The sequence below is a fragment of the Sander lucioperca genome, chromosome 23, assembly GCF_008315115.2.
Source record: "Sander lucioperca isolate FBNREF2018 chromosome 23, SLUC_FBN_1.2, whole genome shotgun sequence".
Classification (NCBI taxonomy): domain Eukaryota; kingdom Metazoa; phylum Chordata; class Actinopteri; order Perciformes; family Percidae; genus Sander; species Sander lucioperca.
The window spans coordinates 2,048,805-2,075,774 of NC_050195.1; the positions used below are offsets into that span (position 1 = coordinate 2,048,805).

The following is a 26,970-nucleotide window of genomic DNA, read 5'->3' on the forward strand; positions in this document are numbered from 1 at the left end:
GAGAATGTTGTCAACTTGATGTGTTTCAAGACTCTGCTAAGTGAGAAATCTTCCTGATGGACTCTAATATTGCTGAATACTTTATGAGATCATGCTGTCAAAGATATGCGGCTGAGCAGAGAATGCCTTATGCAACACAAAACAACTTCATGGAAATCTTTAAATGATGAAGCTCGGCTTTTAACTTCAGATCTTTCAAAAATAAAGAGAAACTATCTCTCTTGCATGTTATCAACCCACAATGCATTTCTTCAGAACATGGCATTCTTTTTTTTGAAGAGAGTGCAGTACGTGAACAGGCATTGTGTATTTTCAATTAAGGCTCAGTCTGTTCAATGTGTTTTGTGTCATTGTAGAGATTCAGAAGTCAGCTACTGTATGAAGATAGAAGTTGTAAACACTGAACAGATAATTAAGCTGTGGCCACTGAGAGTCATAAGCCAGCCTGCTGCCAGGCAGACGCTTGAGTAACTGACTGTCTTCATCTCCATCTGTGTCAACTTCTCTCTTTTCCTTTCATTCCTTTTATCTCTCCCATCTGTTTCACTGAAACTGCACAGTATGACCACAGTGAAAACTTGAACATAATGTTCAAAAGCATGTACAGGCGTGGCCGGGTTGGCTCAGTGGGTAGAGCAGGCGCACATATACTGAGAGGCTTATGCCTTGACGCAGAGGTCCAGGGTTTGAGTACGACCTGTGACGATTTGCTGCATGTCTTCCCCCTCTCTCTCCACTTTCTCACCTAGCTGTCCTATCAATTAAAGTCGGAAAAGCCCAAAAATAATCTTAAAAAAAAAAAAAAAGCATGTACAGGCCGGCATACGGTTACTGTACACCACACATAAATATTATAACAATTAGTCAATTAAGTGATTATGTAGATGACAGAAAATAAATAAATCAACAACACATTTTTCAAGCACAAATGGCAAACATTGATTAGTTTGAGCTTCTCAAATATGATGATTTGCCTTTTTATATTGTAAATCTAATATTTTGATATTTTGGTCCATTGGTTGGGTACACATAAGCAATTTAAAGACATCTCCTTGGGGTCTGGGAAATTGTGATTTTGCACTTGCTGTTCCAGCCCTAATACACACTTACTTGAGTGTGGTCATCTCTGTGAGGGACGGCTGTGTGGCCTTTAGGTAGCTGGCTCGTCGTGCTTGGACCTTGGGTGAGGGTTTGGGGCTGCAGTCTGAGTCGCCGCTGTCTTCTTCTGCCATGGCCTTGATGTAGCTGCCACTGCGCATCCGCCGGCACGGGATCTCGTCATCCTTCCCCAGTGGAGAGAAACCGCTCCAGTCATCCTGAGGCACCTGTAGAGATTAGGTGAGGATAAGGTAAACAGGGACCAAACACAGGTCACCCTCCAGACATGAGAGTTTGTACAGATGCACTTACACATGAATAAAAGCAAGGCTGCAACATTTTCTACCCTGTCCTGATATAAATACCTGTATCACAAAGCGCTTTTCATGCTTTAAAAGATTCAATAGTAACTGTATCAATGCAGGGTCTGGCTTGATCATACCATAAGCTTGTGAGTGCCGGAGGCCTCCTTTTGTCTGTTCTGTGATGCATGCAGCATATCAAAAGCATGGAATTAATGGTTATGACAAAATGTTGCAGTACCCTGGCCTCTGCCTACTCTCCTGACTTTTCACACACACTAATGAAGGTAAAAATAAAAGGAGGCAAAGCTATTTCCCATCTCTAATCTGAAAGAGAGAGAGAGTCAAAGACAGCAGCCATGGAGAGAGAGGGAAAACAAAGGGGGTTTTGTTCAGCAGAACCACTGCAGTCCCAATGTGAGTGGCTGTTAGGGCACCAGCTCTGAAGTGAAAGAAATGAGATCCAGAGCGAGAATCATTCAACAGACCGGTGTGTAACTAGGAAACCAAGCTGACTTTAATGTCAGGGGCAACTACAGACTGTTCCAACGTCTTGGGGAAGACTGGGTCTGTGATGATGTCAAAAGAATATAATGTTATGGAGAAAATGTAATAAACTAAATGAAGTCATACTTTTTAATCCCATTATCCTCACAGTATATTGCAGCATATTTACAAATGTTCTGTAAATGTTGCACCAGTGCATGAAAAGGTTCAGCATTAATTTAAATGTGTGCATGTGAGTACATGTATGTGTGAACATCAAATACAGACTACAGGATTCCATCCCAGCAGGTGAAGCTATAGCACATCTTGTTTTAAGGATTCTAAAAATGTCTGCAGACTAACTTGTCAGGCTGCGCTCCTTGAAAGCCCGTTTTTCCTTTCCGTCTCCCTTTCAAGAAAAAAAAAGCGATAGCTCTTTTAGGCTAGGAGAAAGTTGCCGTACTGCAGCGACAACATCCTTCCTTGATCTGCTCGCTCTGTTTTCCAGGCTGTTAAAATGCAAGGCCACACTCTGTTTTTTATCCTCCCTCACTCTTGCTTTCTGCCTTTTACTTTCCCCATTCACACACAGAGGAGCAGATGACATGTGATGATTTTGCTAAATGTTTTATGATGATACCAATACTTATTTGAGACACATAGAATGAAAGGATGGGGCCAATGCTTACCCAGTCATCCCCTCTAAGGACACACACACACACACACACACACACACACACACACACACATGCAGAGATACATGCAGAAATAACAAAAGCATGGAGGAGCAGCTCACACCGCAGGATGCATGACATGCGAGAGGTGGGGCTGTCGTAACTGTCCTACCTGTAGGAAGTGGCAGGTGCGTCCCTGCTCGGCTTTCACTAGAGCTTTATCTAGGTTGACTGAGGCCTTCTGATAGACCTCTCTTGCTCTGCTCACCGTCAGAGTAGAAGACCACGAGCTCTTCTTCAGCTGCACTTTGCCATCCAGGGTTCCCACCAGTGGCATACCTCCGCTGCTTCCTCCGGAGCACGTTGAGCATTTTACATCGTTGTTGCTGCGTGACGTCTTGAGAGAGTGGGCGCTGATGGTGTTGTAGGACTCCATGAAGTACTGCGACTGGGATTTGTCTGGGTGGCGCCCCATGGTCATGACCCCTGAAGGCAGGCCTCCACTGCTGCCCCCGTGGTGATGGGGGTAGAGGCACATCTCCCGGTCAAGCGTGTCGTCTGAGCTCCAGTAGCCTGAGATAGCAGTGTGCATCTTTGGCTCCGACTTGGAGCGGTCTTTGCTCTTACTGCGCTTACTGTGCTTCAGGGTGCCAGAAGAGGAGGGTGGGTCATCAGGACTGGATTTGCTGCCATTCATCCTCCCACAACCTCCACCACCAGACCCTGAGGGCCCCTCCAGGGAGTGGGATTTGGTAAAAAGCTTCTGGACAGAGTGAACAAGATGGCGGATTCGACCAGGGCTGTCACTACGTTGGTGTTCTACTGCAGTGCGCTTGTACTGCAGTGTGTGGTAGCCTTCACGCTGCACCGGTGCTTGGCGCTCAAACTGCTCTAGTAGATTAGAAGGGATTCGGTTGTTGTTTACACCACCTCCTCCACCTCCCTTACTGTTCCCTGTTGGCCCAGTATAAGGCACCATAGGGCCACACTCCTCTTTCAGGTCATGGTGAGAACTGTAATGTCTGCGAGGGAAGGTACAGCTGGCCAGGTCAGGGTAGGCATCGCATTCAGACTGGAAGGTGTTGCGCTGGGTGTAACAGGGGTGGTCAGCAGGATGAGCCTCCCCAGGGTTGAGAAAGTAGGACCGACGGTCCGAGTGCCCCATGGTCATGGAGTTGTAAGAGGGGTCGCAAGTCACCGTGTGGTGGTGACTACGGCTGCTGGACAGGCCTTTCATTGTCATCGTGGCCGGGTCGACGTGCACATCCAACTGCTGCCGCGGGAAGTCTGCACAGGCCCCAACACTAGCTCTACAAAGAAACACACAGCCATGAGGAATAACAGACAAACAAACAAACAAGAAGAGAGAGACAGAAAAGAGAATTATAAATATCTCATATTTGCATACACTCAAAAGCACAGCGTATTTATCTGCTTTAATTTGAAGAAGATGCTTTTTAGTAGAAAACTTGATGTTGACAAGACTTGGACCTATTCTTTTATTTTTGTCCATCAAAACAAACAAAAAGGAGAATCTCTAAATCTAGCAGCCACTTGGCTGCTTGTTCCCTGACATCCAAGTCTGTCCTCAAGCTTCCTCACCCACTTCCCTGTTGTTATCTTTTAGATTTCAGGTAAAGCTTGACAGGGGATCGAGGAAACAGAGAGAAACAAAGCAAGAAGAAGTGTCAAGAAGAGTTCAACTCTATTTTCATCTCAAGTGTGTGCTATATTCGTTCAAGGGTAGTACTCAAAAGTGCATTTCTTTTTTGCTTCACATTACACCTGCTTAGTGTGCGCACATGCACATCCCCCTACCCACAAACACAACAAATGATCCCAGCCTGATCCCACACTTTTCCTCTAGTTTTCCTCTAATGGCAAACTAATTGGCCAGTAAACCCAAGCTGACAGCTTCTGGGCCGGTCGAGGCAAGCGGCAATAAACGACCTTTCCCTTACATGGTGACAGGAAAACAATGGCATCCATCAGGGCCCTAAAACTGCCTTCCTTACCCATCTGGGGCTGTGGCTGGCTAGCCACTGAACCCACACCGTTTCCAATGGACTGGAGGTGAAGCTAATGAGACAATAATAAGAGCCTACGCACCCTGGTGTAGCACTGTAACAGCAGTGGGGCCAAGCCTGTGCGGGGATTTCATTACTGCAATTTATAATGCACTACCAAAGGCCACTGTGATAAATAAAAAATAAATAAAAAAGGAGGAGGAGGTGGAGGAACGAGAACGAAGGGAGGAAACATAAGAGAAAATGAGGGAGACAGAGCAGCGGAATGAAATATGTCAGTTCTTTACATAACTAGAGGACACTGTGTAGAGCGCATGCAGGATGTATTTATGTGTGTGAATATAGAGCGAGTCAGATCTATTATTTTCTTTGACGTGGCTATAAACTGGGTGTTGGATTAATTGAAAAATTGTGGAAATTATTCATGCAATTCCTTGTCTGTACTAAACCAGTGGATCAAATCATTCTGGGAGAGAATAAGCCAATATATTACACTTGCATTGTTAGAGTGAAAATGAAAAAATATACAGTGGTCAATCCCTAACCTCATCTGCAATACACTCACAAGAGGGAACTCGCACAAAGCGCACACTATATAGCCTACCACACAGACATGCACAGTGTCTGCTTCTTGCAGGGCACTTAAAAAGTGGGCTGTGTCCAACTAAAGGTATTCATTGCAGTTGACAGAGATCCCTTCTGTTGGCTACTGAAGCACAGAATGTGACCTAAATAAAAGGCCCTCGCGGTGATCCACAGCAGCGTGTTTGTGGCACAGCTGTCTGCAGCCCTGCACTAAAGCTGAAAAGCTGAAGTTGGGTCAAGCTGGCTTTCTGCCTGCCACACACACACACACACACACACACACACACACACACACACACACACACACACACAGGCTACATATCCATGCTGAATTTTGATGCTGCTAGCTTGTAAATTGCATGCAGTTTATCAACAAGAAGAAGAGGATATTCTGGTTCGGCCGGGTCTGTCAGGTATAGCCTACAGTGACATGAGGAAAGCTCATATACAGCTGTGGTTATGTATTATGCTCCATGTCCATTGTAGCTGACTGACCCAGTTGTGTCTCTACCTGCCTGATCAAGCCAACCTCAATATAGCACAACAACAACAACTGGACAGGCTATATTACAACTCTGAAACAGTAACACAATATTTTTGTCAAGTTGTTTTGTCGGGTTGTAATCTGCCTTTCCATGCATGTTGCTTATTGGTCGTTTGCTAAGCCACACCCCTCTTAGTTACTGATGTTACGCTTGTCAAGTGTTTCATTCTCATGAAGCACATAATGCAGTTTCAATGATAACAGTGGCAGATTTGACACACAAAATTCTTAGTAGTTTTTAAAATAGGTCTTTGATTTCAGAAGGTATAGACAGAAGCAGGCCTCTCATTTTAATCCGCTGACTTTCAATTTTGTTGCTGTTGCTGGCAGATTTTGTCAACTGTAATAGTTAGTGACCTAAAAGGGAAATATGCCACCCTTTATGTGGATGTCCACTTCAGTGTGGGCAATTATTGTTGGATGCTGTCGTCGATGCCAACCCAGAGAGAGCCTGTGTGAGCATTAATATACATGAAAGTTTTACTCCTCACTTGGATCTTCAGGATCCTGAAAAACAAACTGGAAAAGACAACCAACACCAGCAGGGCCGAGAGGGCAGATGACCATTGAGTGAGTAGCCTATTTTTGGTCACCTAATGCTATATTTTTAAACATTTAAAAGGGGTCTTAAATATGCACTTGATGGCTACATGATATAATGCCAAAAGACTGAAGCTACATGTTGCTGGCAAAAAGTCAGCATCCTCACCAGTTGATGATCAATGTAGAAGACATAGAAATAAAGCAACATCATTGAATAGCAACAGACCAAAGGGCTTTTTTTAACGTAACCTATAACCTTGCAAACTAATGTAATTAGTTTATGATGTACTCCTTGGACTGGGTAATGCTTCATTACTACTGTACATTATAAGCTAGTTAGCTGGACATGCTATCGAATGCAGTTTAAAAAAGACACCACCCTCTGAACTCAGAATGCAGAATATTGTTCTTATTAGAGCCCCGAGCACTGCTTCAACACACCGTAAGAGAAATCCAAACCTTGACAGACGTGCCATGACTAGTTCCCGGTTGTTAAGGTATGATTGGACAATTACTGTTTGTGGAAGGGATTAGCGATCAGTTAATTGTCACCATGGAGATTTCTATTGAGTCACACCAGCAGCAGTACAACAATTTCATGAACTATAGTGCGCAAAAACCCTGTCTCCACAACACAAAACCAACAAGCAAACAAAACAAACAAAAAAAATCAAGGAGACCCAAACAACTTGCTCCTTTAATTTGTGTGAACAGCCTCCGAAAACCACTGAGACTTCATTACATATAAAGTGATTGTGTGCTGAACAGCAAGGTGTGCAAACAAAATGCAGGAGTAGATAAAACAAGTCAGGCTATGAATGTTAATGCCCATTAACACCTGCACTGATTCAGCACAGCAGGCTAAACTCTATTTAGATGCCATGCTTCTTTGGGCTGAGATGAGATAAATGGAAAATAGATTTTTTTTCCTACACAGTAGCCAATCTTGCATGCAGCCTCACAGTGGTCAAATCTACTCTTAATTTTCTTTACTTCACCCTGTGCTTTGAGACTTACCAAAGCAAATAAACAAAGGTGGTATGAAAATGCAAAGTAACATCGACTTACTGCATACCATCTTTGGAGGAAATGGTGAAATCAATATGCCTTAGTGTGAGAAGACTGCTGCAGCTTCTCTTGCTGGTAAAAAATAAAAGGCTGCTGTACGGATTGCAGTTAGTCTGTTTTCCTCAATCGACATCAAACACGGGTTGCAAACGGAGCTCAGGGCATACAGAGCTTCCTCAAGGCCTTCAGAGGCCACAAGGCTACAAAAGGTCTCTTCTTCTCACTCAAACCTGGCAATGATTTCTCCAAAGGTAGAAAACAGTACAAGTCTGCTCTCCACGGGGCATCAAATCCCCTCAGTGGACGTGGCTCATCTTATGTGTGTGCGTGAATGCTTTTGTGGAAGAACCAGAGGAAATAGTACAGCACTTTACCTCCATTTTTCAGGTCAAGTGAAGTTTTGCCTTCATCCTGTTAACGTTTACAGTCCGAAGACTGGATATAAAGGTGTTGATATTGTACACACGCAATGTTTCTATGTGTGAGACAGAAAGAGGATGACAGTAGGCCTTCATTATTAATTCCTATCATCAATTATCATTCAGCAATGAAGGTTTCACTGTGAAAATACAAAATATATTGACGTGCACAGAATGCTACATTTCTTGAATACTTGTGACATTATATGGTTCTTCTCAAATTTTAGTTATGTGCTTGCAAAAAAAATGTGTTTAGGAGTCTCCATGCTTTTTCCCCTCTTTCTGTGTCAATGTTTGTGCACACATAAACTGGGATGTCCATTCACTCTAGGTGGCATAAAGATAGCTTTGGTTTAATTTTCTCAGGTTTGAACTTATTTTCCTCAAAGACGTCTGCTGCCACTAAACTACAGTAGTGGTTGATTTTGGTGAATTTTGTTTGTGGTGCTCGAAGTCTTTAAAGATGACATTTACTGGTAACAGTCCACAGACCTTGCTTTTTGAGTTGAGTTTTTAAAAAGGAACTAATGAAACAAAACGTAATGTTATTTATGTCCACTTTAATAGCAGAAGTACCCTTTAAATATAAAGAGCAAAACGATAATTGAGCAGCACCTTCTAGAATAAACAAGATAATTAGCATTATGCTTTTCTGAATGTCGAAAGTCGATACAGCGAAAAAATTAAAATCTTCCCTGTAAAATAGTGAGTGATATAAAAAAGTAGTAAATGCTCTGCCTTGCTACAGACAGACATGAATACACACATGAAATATATTCAGTTATTCTGTGGTGGCACCTTAACAGATACACTCACAGAAACTTGGATAAAACTCACTTGGATTCATAAATATTTAATAACATTAATATTTGACGTGTTAATATCTCAAAATGAAAGACACACACACACACACACACACACACACACACACAACGCATGCACGCATGCACGCACGCACACTATGACTCTTAAATGATAGATGACAGTCTCCCTTGACTGTCCTGTCCTGCCGCAGCGAGGAAACATTTTGAAGAAAAACTGCAAATTATTGCTTTTATTTTATATGATGTGCTTCATAAAATATATGTCTACAAAAGTAATAGAGGACATGATACAAGTCCATAAAATGGGAAATTGATAGAAATTAAATGCTTTTAGCATTTGATCTTATTTCATGGATGGGCATATTCACTCTCCAACACTGACTATACAGGTCTACAAAGGCATCCCAAAATTGACACCAAGGAAGCTAAGATGCCAGGCAGTATATCATTACTGTATATCAATAACTGACAGCTTACATTGCATGTTTCCATTGTAATTTGTGTGCAGACTTTATTCAAAAACACCCAGGAGTGAAATAACTGCTTGGCATCTTATCAAAACATGCTAAATAACCTGACAAATAAATACATGTTTACAGTGCATCTTTAAAGCATTTCTTTTTTAACCAAACAGATCATGAAACTCTTTCGTAGATGCAGTTTCACCCGACGCCTAATAGGCATGTTTCTGCTCACTTTATGGGCTGCATTATGAAAACACATGCCTTCATGGATTGATGTTCTCTGTTTCCACAAGACAGCTCCTTTGTCACAACCAAACTAATTAGGCTGACTGTCAGGGCTCTCTCTGACAAATGGAGTGACTGTGCTGAGTTATAGTGCAGTACCCACCAAACACATTCTGGAGACAAATTCTTCAAGTGATGAGGTCTATTTGATCAAGGTAAACAAATTAACAGAGGCATTAAGTCTAGAGAAAGACTGGTGTTGTTTGTCACGGAGGCTCGCGGTACTTGTTCGCAAAACTTCACAACAGGAACGTTTGGTGAAATTGCAGCAATGGAGGCAAACAACATTTGAATGTAATTCTCCAGTTATCACAGGAGGTTTGAAAGTACATATCTAAGTAAAGCTCAGCAAAAGCATTTCAAAATTAAAACTATTTTATGAAATACCTACTATTTATCTTTAATTTTGTTTCATTCTTTGTTTTGAAAAAACATTTCATTCACTGGAAATAACTCAATCCTAAAGTGACATCTCATATGATGGATTCATGCAGACACTGCATGTAGGAATACAGTAGTTGCAATAACATATTAGAAAAGTTCAAACTATAACTTGCTGTGCTGTAAAGCCTTCTTCCCTTTTTTCATAAAAAAATGAATGTACTCATTCATGGATCCCTTGATCTTTAAAGGAAAAAAGATTGAACTGACATTTGACACATAACTAAAGGCCATGACTCCACTGAGATTGCTATTGTATGGCTTAAGGTTGAATCCATCATGGACATAAAGTGGGAGTCAAGGATAAAGAAGACATCTCCATCTGTTCACTTTGAAGGGTACCATTTACAGTAAGATATGATAACATTCTTTATATAAGGCAGTAGGGATGTAACGGTGCACAGTGTATGACACTTTCACAAAAAGCAACAGGTCACAAGGCTAAAAAAAACTACTGTGCTATGGAATTAAAAATAAAAACTATAAGTTGCTTTTTCCTCATCCTGGTGATTGGCACATCTGAGGGATATCAAACCCTGTATCTCATACAGCACTAGGTTCTTTATATATCTGCTATGGGTGTAACTTTTTATTATAAATTCAATCTAAGGTGATCAAAGGTGGGAAAATGAATTAACATTCAATCGATATAACGACCTATTTGAATTCATAATGAACAGTATAAGCACAACAGGCCGTGCCTTGTACTCAAGCAGAGTGCCCTATCACTAAACTAGGCTATTATTGTTCTCTTGCTGACGCAAAACTGAGAAAACTAGTGAGGTTCCTAATGAATAATCATGACACAGAACAATCTGTAATGTGTGGAAGTTTTTAGGGTTCACTCAACTATGGATGAAAGCATCGTAGATAAAGTCAGGCTGTTTGCTAACTTTGTAAAACTCAACTGCCTTATGCTAATGTTAGCAGAACAACGTTTATCTTACATCTTTTGGTTGCGTTTGATTGATTAAATTACAAGTCAGTTCTAGTTCAAACTTCATTTTTTGAGAAAATGACAGCCCTAAAACTTGTAGTATCAGCTGTAGTGTTCCTTGTGAGAGACTGCAACATTAAATCCAGTGATTAAGATACTCTTTCTGGGTGAAAGGCTATTTCTTTTTAAAGTACATTTTAACTATAGATAAAACAAAACGGATAAAAAGCGACAAGATACTGAATATGGATGTAAGTTTATTGCCCAGGAGCCAAACCAAAGTAAGTGTTTTAGAGGATAATAATACTATACAAGTTCAATTTGAGCCTTTCCAAATGATCTCCACAAATATTCAAATTACAGTGTATATATCATATATGTATACACATTCTTTTTTCCCCTCTATAATTACTTATAATTTATGTTTAGTTTTTTATTTATTATATTAAGTTTCTCTTTATATCTAAAATGAACAAAAAGCCAATAAACAAAAAAAGTTTAATAAATCTATCCATAAAAAGCAGGCAAGGAAATTGGACAAATGAGGACAGCATCACCATGGCAACAAATGGATTTTCTGGTGGAAAACAATGTGTTTCCATCCCAGCTAATGAGAACTCATATGTACCAACCGCTCTGGGATCATATGTGTGGAGAGCAGCAACAGAACCCGTCGTTTTTTATGCTTTATATCTTCATGTATCCACAGGGCAAGCAAGGAAATAGTGAAAGATGACTAAAGCCCAGCTTCATCATCTATGTTTTAGAGAATGGATAGAACTTTTGATTGGAAACATTTTTAAAAAATATATTAAAAGACAGTTATGGACTTAATATCTCTGATAAATGTAATTTTTTTTTAACACTTAGTGGAGTACTACAGAATTTGTGAAAGGCAGAGCTGGATTTGGGCCCAATAATTTGCACTAAACTGTTAGATGGACAAAATAAAAGCTGGAAGTCCAGTGTGAACAAATGGATGCATAACTGAAAATAAAACATACATACAGTGTGCACTAAAGAAAAGTTAAACAAATTAGGAACAATCTGAATACATGAGAAACGGGATGAATGACAGGGTCTGGTGGCTCTGATTTGTTGTGGGGGGCATTTTTATTGTATGTTTGTGGTCCTATTAAAAGGAAAGAAGAAGCGTTATTCTGAGTATGATACAAAAAATAACCTGATGATAAAAGATCTACAGGGCACAAGGGGTCACTGAACAGTTTGTACATCACATGCAGATCTTTGTAGATCTCAACTCAAATAAATACCTATGACAGCAGGCTTACCCCACCTTTGACAGTGGCAATTTAGAACAGCTACAAACACTTTTTCCTTTAAACGTGGTAGGACGGCACATCAAGCTAGTTCTTTTCGAGTATACCCGGGCCTTTCCATCACAATCATCAAAACAACAAATAAGGGAATATCTCTTTGGAGAATGGTATTTATCACTTCAGTGGAGTTCCACAGACTTGTAGAATCTATGCCAAGGAATACTGAAGTTGTTTTTGGTGTCTATTTGTGGCCTATTGCCTTAATAACACTCTTGTCACCCATCTGTACGAGTGGAGAGTATAAAATGGGATGGAATTCAATATTTCTGAATGATTTATTTTTCATGATTTTGTGCTACAATGACAAAAAAAAATTATATTCTAATCATTTATATGGTATGAAAATAAAGTGCTTAATATTCTTCCTTAATATGCATTTTATCACAATTCCTCTCAAAGTGGGACAGCTTAACAATCAAGCTATTCTGAGCCTGCCAACACGCAAGCTAATAAAACATCAGGTAAAAAGCATTCTCATATGTTTGGATATGCACATTTCGATCGGTGCTCCCACAGAATAATAACGTTCATGTTTATATTCTCTCTTAAGAACTGTGAAATCTGAGGGGCCTAATCCTGGACTACTTGGAAGTGGCAAAAATGCTGTGACGGTGATAACTAAATTGAACCCTGAAGAGTCAGGCTGTATGTATGTGTTTGTGCATCTCTGTGCATGTTCGACGTAACACACTACAGCCTCATCCATCAATGTTGGTCATGACTCACATGTGAAAAAGATGCTAATGCTGCTAATGCCAGCATAAGGCTCACAACTCTTCCCTCCTTGTGGCATTTTTTTCTGTGTTTGTACACTTGTAGGTGATAACAAGATGCTGCTGCTGCTGCTTCATTACAGCTGCTATTTCCACTCATGCAGTTGCTTGTGAGCAGAACAAATAAACTGAAAATGGACAATTAAACTTTACAAAAAAACGGTGTATATTCAGCTGCCTTACTATGCGTTTTAATCCTCTGCCCACTCACAAAAAATGTGATGCATCATTGCACATGTCTTGCAAAGCATTCACATTGTTTTATGAAAAAAACATAATGACCCACATTTCCTGCTGAAACAAGCAGTGTGTGTGTGTGTGTGTGTGTGTGTGTGTGTGTGTGTGTGTGTGTGTGTATGCACTTTGACTGTACAGTATGCACTGTACAGTCACTTGCTACTGTCAGGCAGCTTTAGCATCAAACTGCTGCCAGAGGCATCCAGAGTGTCTTCAGACCAGAGTGATTTCAAACAACTGATTCTACAGTTAATTACATGTCAGGAAACAAAACTGACCTCAAGTGCACACAGCTAAAGTGTTGATATGCTTTTAGCTGATGTAGTCTAAAAACCTACTACTGTCCTTTTCATTTTATTATTCTTAGACAATATGTGCTTAATGAAAGATTACATACTTTTTTAATATACGTTTTAACAAAGTGCCAGTTAAGCCTAATACCAAACAATAATTTATGATGTGCATATAATTCTGTAATAAAGTCACACCATCCAGTTCGGAAAATAATTGCTTAAAAAAGCTTGCAGAAAAAAGCTAATTTAACTGTCCATTTCTTTGTCTTTTTTTTAAGATCATTTTTTGGCCATTTTAGGCCTTTGTTTTCATAGGATAGATGAAGACATGAAAGGGAAGAGAGAGGGGGAATGACACACAGCAAAGGGCCGCAGGTCAGAGTCGAACCCGCTGCCGCTGCGTCGAGGAGTAAACCTCTATATATGGGTGCCTGCTCTACCAGGTGAGCTACACAGGCGCCCAGCTGTCCATTTCTTTTGGGGAAACACTTTACATAATTGGCTGACGACCAACATTTTCATGAGATCACCTCAACTACATCTCTTAGAGCAAGGCAAGGCTATCTGCTTAACTTCTGAGGGCAGAGGTCACAGACTGGTAATGGGATGTACTTGGGTAAACAAATGAGAAAAAGCTGGATGATTTGTGCCTCTCCTTAACTGTGGGTGGCATGTCACATTGAGGACACATCAACAGATGCCTGACAGATATGGGAGTAAGATCCAACTGAGCAAGAGGGTTGGGGGGAGGGTGTCAAACCCGCCGTCTTCTCGCATGAGTGCTGGTGGACGCATATCCAATGCGACACACATATACACAGGGAAAGCAATCACAAATACAACACCATGCACACACATAGACTAGTAGGCATAATTCCATCTCTCCCTGCACACTGTGGAGATCTGAGCCTCAACCAAACATGCTGCCTGTACAGAGTGCAGGTGTCAAACCAGGTGAACGGCCGCTGTGTGCTGACGGTTCCCAGCTGACCTCTCATCAAAACTTGGTGACACGGAGAGAGGGCATGAAAATTCCCAACTAAATGGAATCAGCAAGGCTAATGTCATCAAAATGGACTCAATTATGTCTCCTGTCAACACAGGTTTAGCCAACGTCTATCAAAGACTCAAGACTGGGGCCTTGTTGCTAAACTCAGATTACTGAGACTGTTTCCCTTCAGCAGAAATTCAGTGGCTGTTTCCTGTGCCCAGAGCGGGTAGCTGTGGCCAGTCATTCAGGGCAGAACATCTATAATAAATAACATTTAAATGGAAGAGGAGAGAAAAAAATAGAAAGACATTGAGAAAGAGACATGAGATGAGAAACTGAGTAATGCACCACAAAGCTATTGCAGCATGGAGTTGTTTTTCAGATGCATGTTCATGTCTGCCTCTAATTAACTCTTGTTTGTTTATGATTTGCTCCAGCTGGCCAGAATTATACGAGCCAATATCCTAAAAGCAAAATACCTCTCAGTTCAAGATTTTACATGTTATTTGTATATCCGAGGTCCATTAAATCAATATTTCTGGATATTAAAACCTCCTCAAGCTGGAAACAGTGCATTCACAAATCAGTGATTTCAACAATGTTCAGAATGTTCTGTTCTTTTAAAGGACAAACACTGAGTGTGTGTGGAGAAAATAAAAAGCAACACTTCACAGGCTATTATTGACAGGGATATTATAGGCAGGTTTTCAATGGACACTAAATAGTATGCAGATCAAGTTAAAAGTTATATTTACAAGTGTTTAAAACACTAGTAAGTGTTGCTAATTGTGAAAGATGATCTACTGTTGAGCTGCGTGGGAGGAAACTAAATGCATTTGTCTTGAGTGCAATGTTGAATATTTTGCATTTTCAAGTATACTTAAACTTACGATAACTTATTCATGTTAGTATGATCATCGAGTCTCAGTTTTTACGATGTGGTAAAAAGTACATTAAATAAATGTCTTGCCTTTGCCGCCCCAGCATGTGTCAATCGGTGTCAACAAAGCATTGAGGGTGTAAAGGTGATATGCTGATGAGTGTTTCATGAACAACCAAATTAACTGTGAAATGTGCAGATCACTAAGCAAGTTAAATTAGCTTCCCATTTCATAATTTGCTCAGGTACACAGATAACTCCGTCGTAATGAGGTGACACACATCACATTAAATAACATTGACTTTTTGAATATTAGATGTTATCATTGGCAACACTCAAGATGTGAACCACGGTTAAAGAGTCATTTCTGCAACAAAGAGATATGATCTCAAACTAGTCTTTGAAAAGGTAGGGGAAAAAATTACATTTAGTTTCGAAATGTGTTATTATGAATTAACGAACTGGGGAGGCTCAAAGATAAGGAAGTTCTAGCTGAGCGTTTCCTTGTGCTCTATATTTAAATATATTAAGGCCTCATTAATACCTTAATCCCAAAAACATTTGAAACGCTGAACTATTTATAGAGTTGCTGAAAGCTTGGATGGATTAATAAATGTTGCCCTTGATTTCTCAAAAGTGCTTTTGCATGCTCAGTGCTTTATGCTCACATCAAACACTGTCTAAGAACTAGCATCGTCTACTGCAACCTATTTATGCCAATGGTATTCTTGACAAACCTCTTCTTTGGTAGCCTGCAGTGGAAGAAATGGATCACACCACCTTGCGTTAAAGCTCCCTAGCTGAACAAATGTGTTGCCTTGCACGCTGACTACAGTAGATAAGCTTAGTCCGGGCAGTTCATTGTTAATGTGTGAGTATTGAAATGTAATGTAATGGTATGAGGAGAAGCTCTCACACATCTCCCCACTGTCAGCAGTGTATGTAATGTCCAGCTGGATGTTCTGTCTAGCTTTGGGTGGCACTCTTCCATCTCTACCGTACCCTTCTCCATTCTTTGATCATTCCTCTTCTATCTTTCCCTACCCAACCCCGGGTGTCTGTTCTGTTCTGCTGTGATTGCCAGTATCAGCGCAATGGCTTTCTTCCCACTGGCCAAGATTTACCTCATCTGATCGTCCCTAATTATACACTCATTCGTTGCCTAATCTCCATAAACACACTCCACAGAAAACCGCTTGATGTTGGAAACTCAAAATATTGTTTTTACAGGATAACATCAAGATTGCTGTATATGAAGAAAAAAAAGGTTAAATTGAAGAGTGTGACTGCACAGTGGGATTTCTGTGATACGGTCTCAGCTATCAACCTGTTTATCCCACTGCCTGTCGAATCTTTCCCTCCCTCAGAACACATTGGCTGTGAATCTGTTTGTAAACCACATTACTTCTTTTCAAATAGCCTTTGATGATGACCCGAGTCAGAGCAATGATACGTTTTCAAATGGTAAGCTGTGCTCGCTGTAAATCCAGCTTTTTGGCAGTGGCTCCAGGCCTCAGGGTTCAGGGTTGGCTCGTCTACAAGAACTGAGCCAGAGATGGGATCCCATGCGTGATTATATATTAACCACTCATGGTAATGACAATGCACTATTCCCATTCTAATACAGCTGCAGCTGTTGTAATTATTATGAACACACTTTAATTCTGGAAAAATGTTGACATTCTGAAAAAAAACTTGTTTTTCTGAATGATTTTATAAACACGTAGACCAGATTTTTAATTACTAAATACATTTTTTTTTAAATGATTGAATTGGTTGCATTTGGTTGGGAATAGTCTTTTGTATGTATGAGACGCGTGAAAGGAAGAACTCTGTTGAATGTTAAAGTGTTGGGTGATGAAACTTTGCAAACAGCACAGTCAGCCCTTAGCCCCAGCCTGTGCCTCTCATGTGATACCATTACATTTGAGTCACAGAGCAGATTTTCCGGAAAAATAAATACCCAGCGATCTTTGAAAAGCCGAGAATGCTGTTTAACAACTGTTGTGAAGACATTTCCAGAATTCTTAAGGACTCTTACAGAGTTCTTTTTGTAAAAATGTAACATTCATGAACAGGATAGATCACTTGCGTATTATACAGCGTCTATCAGCAAGTGAAAGTAGTAAAACGTTGGTTCTAATGTCCGATTCTAATGTTAGCAAGAATGTTTTTTTTTTGTGTCCTATGACAAAAATAACTCTAAATCCTTTGCCCTCCCTTCTGTTTGCTGTCTGCACAACATTGCTAGAGTGCTTTGACGTATGCCTGGCACATTGAACATGTTCAGCACTTTTACTCGCTATTAAGCACTTTTGCACACTTTTTAAACTGTTTATCTCACCACCACCATCTGCTCTGTCACCAGTTGTTAATTTACAAACAGGAAAAAGCATTTAATCCAAACAGCCTCTGTGAAATCTCCTTTTCATTTTGTCTGTTCGTATCATCTCCACATCTTTCCGTCATCGCCCTTTTTCCTGCCATTCGCCCGTCTGTTGCTCGCCGCTCAGCATTTGTATCTTTTTCTGTCCCGTTTATGCTGCCATTGATGGTTGGCTGTCAACCTTGACAGATGCTGTTCCATTAATTGTGCACTAAAAGTTTACAGCTTGCGCATGGAAGGCTGAACTCAAATGGTCAAAGGTGAACTGTGAGTGTGCAGGTGTGAAAATGTACAGTATTCAGAGTTGATATTATATATGTCAAAGTTTTTCTTACTGCTTTACCTCAATGAACCTCACTATATATATATCACTCACTCCCTGCGCATCAATACAAGTTGCATCCATAGCTACGTATAACAGCACTGTAGGCAGTATGATCTAGAGAAAAAGCATGCAGGTAAGTGTAACTAACCTTCTTTATTGTCTCATCTTCGGCATCTTTTCTCTCCTGTGCTTAATTCCAGGCTCCTCGTCCTCGGTGCATGCACATCTCTCCACCTTGAAGTGAATAAAGACAGAGAGACCATTGTTGAGAATTTATCAAAATATATCAAAACACTCCTGTGGCGCCCTGATGGCTAATGTGCTGGTCCATGTGTCATGTGCTCATGCTGTGCTTTTGCTCCATGTATTTTTTCCAGACTCACTTCAGTGTTGCAATTACTGGTGAAATGGTGGGGCATGGTGGATAGCACAATTCTTCTTCTTCAGAAAAAAAAAACACAAGACCTATACAAAACCCTTCCTGCTTCAAGTAGACCGCAGAAGAAAATTGAAAACTTTGATTTTAATTGATTAGAGAGGGTGGATTAAAAGACATTAAAAATGGTACATAATCAGCTAAGCCCAGTTTTCTCACAGCGTAAACATGTTGGTTTTCATCCAAACCCCGTCTTTTGGGAAGCAACATCTAGGAAAGTAAGGAGGGGACATATGCATAATTCATAACCAGCAAGAATAAAAGTTATTAGAAAATTAATTTTAAACCTATTTGAGCGTCTTTTTTTTTTTTTGATTATTTTTTTGGGGCTTTTCCCTTTATTTGTGGTGGCAGTGGATAGACAGGAAAGGTGGGACAGAGATGGGGAATAACACGCAGCAAAGGGCCGCAGGTCGGACTCGAACTTGGGCTGTTGCAAAGGACTCAGCCTACATGAGGCGCACGCTCTTACTGGGTGAGCTAGAGGGCGCCCCTATTTGAGCGTCTTTAAATCTAGCGTGTTAAGTCCTTGAGGTGTTTTGAGGGAGGTAAACCAGTCTTTGTCTAGGAGCAATGACTCACTCTGCTTTACAAGTACACAGATCACCAACACTCTGCTCCCATTTTTTAAAACACACGGCAATGGCCTGTCATGTTGTTCAGGATTTTTTTCTCACATGAAATATGCTTATGTAAGAAACATCCAGCTTTGATAATTACATAATTATCCCTTGTAATAGCCTATCAAACCAGATGCAATATTGTTTGTTTGAGAATAAACTAACAATTTGCTAATTCATTCTCCAGAAAGTATCCATCTCCTGATATCCCATGAAGGTGATGAAAAGGAGGTGGCAGGTAGTTCAATGTGGGGGCACGGAACAGATGGTGGTCTGCCTGACGCTCGCCAGGTGGGACTTGGTTTTGACAGGTTGCCCACGCACACCCACACATAAACACAGGTCGGGGGGGAAGCACTGATACTCCAGGGGGGCTTCATTGCCTTTTCACATGACAAGGATGCAGGGATACTAATACATCCAAAGTCTGGCAGTCTAAAGTTCATGCAAAGTTGGTGCAGAATTGTTACAAAACACAAAACTATCCACATAATCCATTATTTATTCTATCATGCTAGTCAGCTATCTTGCTAATGGTAAGTACACCGCTCACGCTAATGTTTGTTAACAAGAAGTAACATTAGTATTAATAACTCAAAAGGTACTGTGACTACTTCAGAGATGGCACCTAATTAGAAGGTTCTGTCTGCAACTCACCTGACTGAGAAAACTCCTAATTACAAATGTGCTACTGATATTTTATATTTAGAGTACCTCTAAGTTGCCTGTTATTACACTACCGGTCAAAAGTTTGGGTTCACTTAGAAATTTCCATTCCACTCCATTATAGACTAATTAATACTACTAATACCAGCTGAGGTCAGTTGCATTGTTTTTTTAATCAGGGCAGCAGTTTTCAGATTACATTATGTGCTTACATAATTGCAAAAGGGTTCTCCAATGTTTTCTCAGTTAGCCATTACAATAATATCAGATTAGTAAACAGAATGTGCCTTTGGAACATTGGATGAATGGTTGCTGATAATGGGCAATGTAGATATTGCATTAAAGATCAGCCACTTCTTCTACAACAGTCGAGAACCCCTTTGCAATTATGTAAGCACATAATGTAATCTGAAAACTGCTGCTCTGGTTAAATAAAACAATGCAACTGATCTCAGCTGGTATTCTGTCTGTAATGGAGTGGAATGGAAATTTCTAAGTGATGCCAAACTTTTGACCGGTAGTGTGTGTGTAAACATTTTGAAGTTAAATATCTCAAAACCACTTAGATTGCACATAGAACTTTGTAATCCCAAGGTGACTCACAGTCTGAGGACGATTCACAAATTACACTTTTATACCACACATCAGCCTTAACTGTTATGAATACTGATATCATTATAAACATATGATAGTATGGCAATATAAATATCATCAAGATAAATATCATCAAGAGCGATAAAATTGTCTTGAAATGAACAGCTTTATAGTTTCAAGTGAACAACTTTAGTAAAAGATGAGATCTCATGTGTCCTTTCTTCTCTGTCAATCATGTCACCTTGCAGGGGAGAATTTCAATTTCACACTCTGCTGGGATGCATAACATGCACAACACTTAAACACAGGTACCGAAACAGAGAGAGGGTGGGGAGGGCTGGCCTGTTAAAAAATGGATCAACATATGTATTCATGAATGAGTAAACAACCAAGGGATGAACATAAATGAATACATGAGACAAACCGTTGACATGCTAATACAGCTTTCACTGCTCTCTGTGCAAGTAAACAGAAAAGGCAAAGCAGACCCAATGGCCATTACCAAACTGTCTTATTTGTGGATTGGACTTGAAGAAGTTGTTCAAAGTATCCATCTCCAGTGAGCTTCCTGTAAGTCTACTGCAGCTCTCAAATTCACTTCACTCTCTGCAATCTGAATAATTCATGAGTGAACAATAAATACCAAAAAAAGGAAAAAAAAGAAGCGCTGTAAAAGGGGAAATGACTGTGACCTTCTATGCATAATACGTGGAAGTCAGGAGAGCGATATGCAGTGAGAGGTATAACACAGGGATGAAAAACGACAGGGGAACAGAAACCGAAACACAGTGAAAAGAATAAGGAGGGAATTAAAATAAGAGCTGTACAAGCGAGAAATATTTCCTCTCTTGTAAAAAAAAAAAAAAAAAAAAAAAAAACTCCATATGCTGGCGTGTGATACGGAAACAGGTCCTTCTGTATTCATGAATCTCTTAGAGCACAATCAATGGGGTAATTGATACATAAAAGATGAGGCAGAGTTTGACCTGTGCACTGAGGGGGAGGGGAAGTATTTTGCAGAGCCTGGACCGGAGGAGATGGCGATTTAGACTCTGTCAGGGCATCCTTTGAAGTTTTGGCAGATGAGGATGGGCTGTGGATCAGCCCGTGGCCCTGCTGCATTAACCCCCCAAGCCCCAGCTATGCATGCACTGAGTCAGCAGCAGCAGTGAGCTGCCTGCCTGGCCAACATGATGCATTATCTCTGCACTTTGGAAGCACAGGTCCATTTTACAGACAGAGCCATTATTTAAACTAAAGCAGTGATTATCTCTATGCTTTATTAAATTTTTTTTTTTTTACCTTTATTTATTCAGTGAAGGTTCACTGAGAGGAAACCTCTCTTTTGCAGGAACGCCTTGATCACATTCACAGAGTTACACATTCATACCTGGAAGCTGCCCGGTACAACCACAGTCTGATCTGCTGCTGAGCCGCTCCACTGGAGCGGTTGGGGTTCAGGGCCTTGCTCAAGGGCACCTCAGTGGTGGTAAGGAGGGAGGGACAAGCGCTGCTCTTTCACTTTCTCCACTTATCCTGTCGGTCTGGGGATTGAACCGACGACCTCCCGGTCACAAGCTCTTTAGGCCACCACTGCCCCAGTAGTATGACTTCACACCAGTCAGTACAGATCTGATGTTGATGTTTATTTTGGAGAAAGGTGGAATTTGTGGAGCAAGAGCTCATACCATCATCTCAGAAGTTGTGGTGCAATTCCTTATCTGCCAGCAGACAGCCCAAAGAAACACACACAGGCAAGGACCTTTATCTGGAAGATCATGATCAGTGCAGATTGAAAGTCACACACACACACACACACACACACACACACACACACACACACACACACACAGTTAGCACACTTTTGCCTGATTGTTTGAGGCATGCGGGCACTCTGGTGATAAATAGAGGTGAGTCACGTCAGAAAGAGGATTAGAGGGGCTGTGAAAAAGCAGAGAATTATTGATGGGAAAAAGGAGGATTTAGGTTTAGCTCTGCCAGTCCACACGAGCCTCTAGCACCTCCGCTCTCCCCTCTACATACACACACTTACACATAAACTAGTGATGACTCAGTAAGTCTTAGGTCACTTTGGACTGATATTACCCACTGACCTGACTTTTTCTATTAGGCCTTATCCCATCACTGCAAACCCAGTCAGCTATAAACACAGTAGCATCCAGAACCAGTGTAATACATAATAGATGAAGGAATGCACGGACAGAGTCAGATGTGAACTTGTAGAATCTTATCTATCCGCAGAAAAACATACACTAATCCGATTCAAAATACACCCAAATCTCAGTGTGAGTAAAATAATTCCAGATTTTGAATGCATCGTGGGTGATTAAACTAACCTGGATACAATCTCAGTCTTGTTTTTCTACTGCTTTAAACTTGAAGAACTGCTAAAGAGGATGAAAGTGTCTGAGAGCTACCCAGAGAGAATTTCAAGGAGACAGCGTGTATAAAAATCTATCTCCAGGCCTAAGCATTAGACAGAGAAATCTGTTTCAACACTAGACAGACAGAGGCACTGTAGGTTAAACTTTGTGCACTGCTCAAAAAAATAATAAAATGCGTATTGTGTCTGTATGTGTGCTTGTATGTTGGCCTGTTTGTGTGTGTGTGTGTGTTTTACAAGGGCACTGAAATGTGTACAGTATTTGCAATTGAAATGCACAGCGTGATTCAGAGGCGAGGGGGGGTTGATGGCACCCCACCTGGCTGGGTAGACTTCCAAAGGGCACACGTAATGAATTCACAGTGCTGTAATGAGAGAACCACACACTGATGACAGGTAGTCATTTATTAAAAACCCAGGTGTTTGTGTGTATATATATGCATGCATGTGCAGTGATTGTGTGGCACAATCACTACAAGGAGGAGATTTGACTGCACTTTTTTGTCATATGTGACATGTCAGATCAGTTATTTTCCAGTAAATATGCAGAAAGTGGCATTGATTTTTTAAAGTTCTGATCTGAAAGATATTATATTTTTTTAATTACGTTTCTAAACTAAAGTACGTGAAAACAATACTGTTGAGCAGGTTTCTTCTTTTCCTTGTTGAGGTTATTTTTATAGAGCCATTCCTTATTCAACTAAAGGTTGTAAGGGTAGAGGGTGCCCTTAGTTATACATGTTGTAAACCCCTCTAAAATTAACTTGTGGTTTTGGGCTATACACTGTAAATACACTTGACTTAACCTATGCTGTCAAATCAAGTGGCGGATGTTGGAGCTTCCGAACACCACCAGCTCCACACCATCCCCTTGCAGCTGCCAATATATTCTCATCTCTGTGTGCACAACAATAGAAGCAAAGTAGCATATAGGATTTTTTGCTGATGCTGATAGAACTAAGCCTCATATTGGACTCACTTCAGTGTTAGCAAGTCGGCTAACATTTGCAGAAAGCAGGAGAAGCATAGTTACAAAAAGAGATGTGATACCTTCTGTCATTGTCTTTCTATGCACATTTGTCTTTTTGACATTGTTGTCAGTAAATATTAAAATAGGATATGGGTTATATCCGAGAATACATATGAACAGCAGCCAAAACAATCAGATACGAGCAGCAAATTTGGCACTGAGCATGAAGGCCTGTGGTGTGAATGTAGTGGAAGAGTAAAGGAGACATATGGCGCATTATGTCTGACTGTGTGAATGTTACCGAGTCTGAAAGTGAAATGAATACCAATATGGTATCTATAGAATCATATTAAGAATCAAAAGAATCACTCTATACAGTTTCTTATCTTACAGTCTGACTCAATAGATGTTGACGGCTCAGATAATCCCTCCTACTGGCTGACTATTGCATTATGCTTCCTTTTACTCAGCCTCTGGGTGTCTGGCGCCATTTTCAGTGGTAACTAACTATGACGTACATTTGACCTAATTAACAAGCTACATGATAATAATATAAAACTTAAAGTCGGACTGAAATTTGAATTCTCCACATTTTTTGTGTAAGATAATGCAAACTAAAATGATACTGCAGCTATTGTGCATAGTTTTCTATTGTATGGACTACATAGTGGAGCACGTCATAGCCCTGTAGCCTACGAACATTTATACGTTTTTTTCCCCTTTTTTAAAAGACCTACATAGCGCTGTATTTAACATTAGTGAATTAAGACATCTGTCTTTTTAACAACATTGAACATTTGGGGGACCCATTGTGATGTCAAGTTTTTATTCCACTCCGAACGTGAAAGTTAGAAAACTAGGCTAACTAGCTTCCACTCAGAAAGTTACAGCTATATCCAGGCTAAACATTAGCACAGATTCCCACTAGGCATTTTTACTTATTGTTCATATTATTTCAACACCTGCTGAGTGATCGACAGCTCCAGTAAGGAGGGGGGTCTAGTGTTGCGGATTAATTTTTTTCATTCTGAGTTCTCAAATCACACATGGGGCTAACAGCAAAAAGTAATGGCTAACAATGTCCCAACAGACGTTGTTCGTCCGAGCAAAAACTTCAAGCTCCTTGAAGAACAGTAATGTACGGGATGCTAATACGGCAGAAGAAAAAAAAAAAAAGGACAGAAGTCAAAACAAACACCAAGGATATATTCTGTATGATGATTTCTTAGAAGAGAAAAAGACAAATTTGACTTTGAACAAAATGTTGAATTGAACATAATTCAGGTCATTAGTTCCCTGTAATATCTTCCTCAATAATGTTCACCCAATGAGCTCCTGTCAACTCTGTCCTCTTTCTGTGTCCCCATGATAATCCTGATTGGATTAAAATAATTTATATAAATAACAGCCCAGATTGTTTTCATGAACATTTCAGCATCCAACGTTTCCACATATGAATTCCACAGAAAATACAATATAGTCTTAATTAATTGAATTCTATGGGGACACTTGCCTTTATGGTCTGAGCTTTGAAAAGACAGAAGCACAGAATGTACTGTTAATAGACAGTCTTGTCACAGCTCCAGTCCATCTCCACTCCAATGTCTCCCTCTCCATTCATATCTGTCTCCCTTATCTTTTCTCTGCTGCTCCCTTTCCAAGCATATTGCTCCCACAACCTTATTTGTGATCTTTTTCGCTCTCTTCCACTCTTTTGTTCTCGCTCATGCATTTCTTGCATCGGTGTTCTTTCCTGTCCTCACTTTATTTCCCCTGGAGACTATCTCTCTCCATCTTTTCCTGGCTCCTTCTCTCAGTCCATCGCTCACTCAGAATAACAGCAGCGATCTATCAGAACATTTTCTGTAACCAGAGGGCAATTTTCTAGACCTGGCAGAGCACCAGCCTTTTGCTATACTGTATCAAGACACTGTTGTAATAATAACACCAAGAAATCTGATTAACACGGCATAGTATGTATGCTGCAGCAGCAGCAGCAGAAGAACCAGTCATAGTAGAGAGGTAACAGTGAAGACCAGTGATTCCATGCAAATACACAATGTTGCCATGGACTTTGAATGACTGACATGGGCTGAGGGGAAGAATATATGCAAATAGTGGTTTAAGAGAAGGGTGTGCTCAGTAATTTAGTGGAAACACAAGCTAGGGACTGCAATCAGGCCAAATCAATGTGAACTAATCCTGTGCCAATTAAGAAACTGTGGTTCAACGCCCAGGACCTAATTCAATCTCTTTCTGACTTCTTACTGTGAAAGGATTAATTGAAAGCCCTGGACACAAGCCAGACGAATGAGAGAATGCAGTTATGAGAGATATTTTTTTCTTTTAAGAGACAGCTCTTGGCATTCAAGACTACATTGATTGTGGGTCAGACATAAAGTGTTTCAATGTATCAGCCCCATAGCTCAATGCTCTACAGTACTTCGAAGAGTTGATAAATGGGATCCAGCTGGGAAGAGGAAACGGGAAGGCTGATGATGAGGGAGATGGTGCCAGTGCTGATTATACTTTTTCTTCAATCTGATTAGCTTCTTTTTTGTCATCTTTTATTTCGTCTCTCAATGATAACCTCCCTTTCTCATTTTCCGTATTACAATGATTAATGTACATTAAGAAATGTGCATTGCATATGCATCTGCTCCCCTGCCACATTCACAACACCATATAAACAGTGAACATTACTGATATAGACACAAGCACAAAGCTCAGGGAGGATTTTTTCCCCAGAGCCAGACAGTGAGGGAGGAAGAGGTGAGAAAGAGATGACAAGTGTGTGATAGGACAATTCTCTAAAATATGAACTCTTTCTTTTTGAATATCTCTTCAACAGTGTTTTGTGGTTAAAGGTAGCTGCTGGCACTGTGATATGAGGGGTTGGATGTCACAATACAACAATGGCTGGGTGTAAGCAGCTGTACATTTTCTGGAAACAAACCAAAATTCCTGCTTATCTCAAGCCAGACTACATTTTTCACGCTTAGCTTTCGTTGGGAGATTTGAAGCATAAGGTTGGTGATATTCTAGATTTATATATTTTTAAATTCCATGACTAGTCAAAAACCAACAATAAATTGATGCTACAAAGTTTTACCTGTGTAGCTAGAGCCTGATCTAACTTATTCCTCTGTGCCATAAGCCTTAATTGCTTTATTTATTACAACTAAAATGTTAATCCAAACAGGTTTACAGTAGATACTAATGTGACTCTCAACCTCTCTAATGTTAACTATTAAAACAGTTTTATTGTAACATGAAACAGGATTTTACATCCGTATGTCCTACTGTACTTTTACCTCCAAATGATTGAGACACAATGATACTGATGGATACATTTACA

At 40.3% G+C, this 26,970-nt stretch overlaps 1 protein-coding gene across 7 annotated transcripts in view; it reads right to left on the reverse strand.

The window, feature by feature from the left end:
• dlgap1b (discs, large (Drosophila) homolog-associated protein 1b) overlaps positions 1 to 26,970 on the reverse strand; it is a 93,077-nt gene that overhangs the window by 39,091 nt on the left and 27,016 nt on the right. For 5 of the 7 annotated variants that reach the window (XM_031304895.2, XM_031304893.2, XM_031304894.2 and 2 more), the window contains exons 2-4: positions 18,071 to 18,156; positions 2,733 to 3,870; positions 1,111 to 1,325 (exon numbers count right to left, since the gene is read on the reverse strand). In XM_031304895.2, coding sequence (XP_031160755.1) covers positions 1,111 to 1,325; positions 2,733 to 3,803 — 1,286 coding nt within the window. In that variant the 5' untranslated portion in view covers positions 3,804 to 3,870; positions 18,071 to 18,156. Of the gene's footprint in view, positions 1 to 1,110; positions 1,326 to 2,732; positions 3,871 to 7,701; positions 7,765 to 18,070; positions 18,157 to 26,970 lie in introns of all 7 variants that reach the window. The other 2 variants (XM_035998099.1, XM_035998101.1) reach the window with 2 other exon arrangements.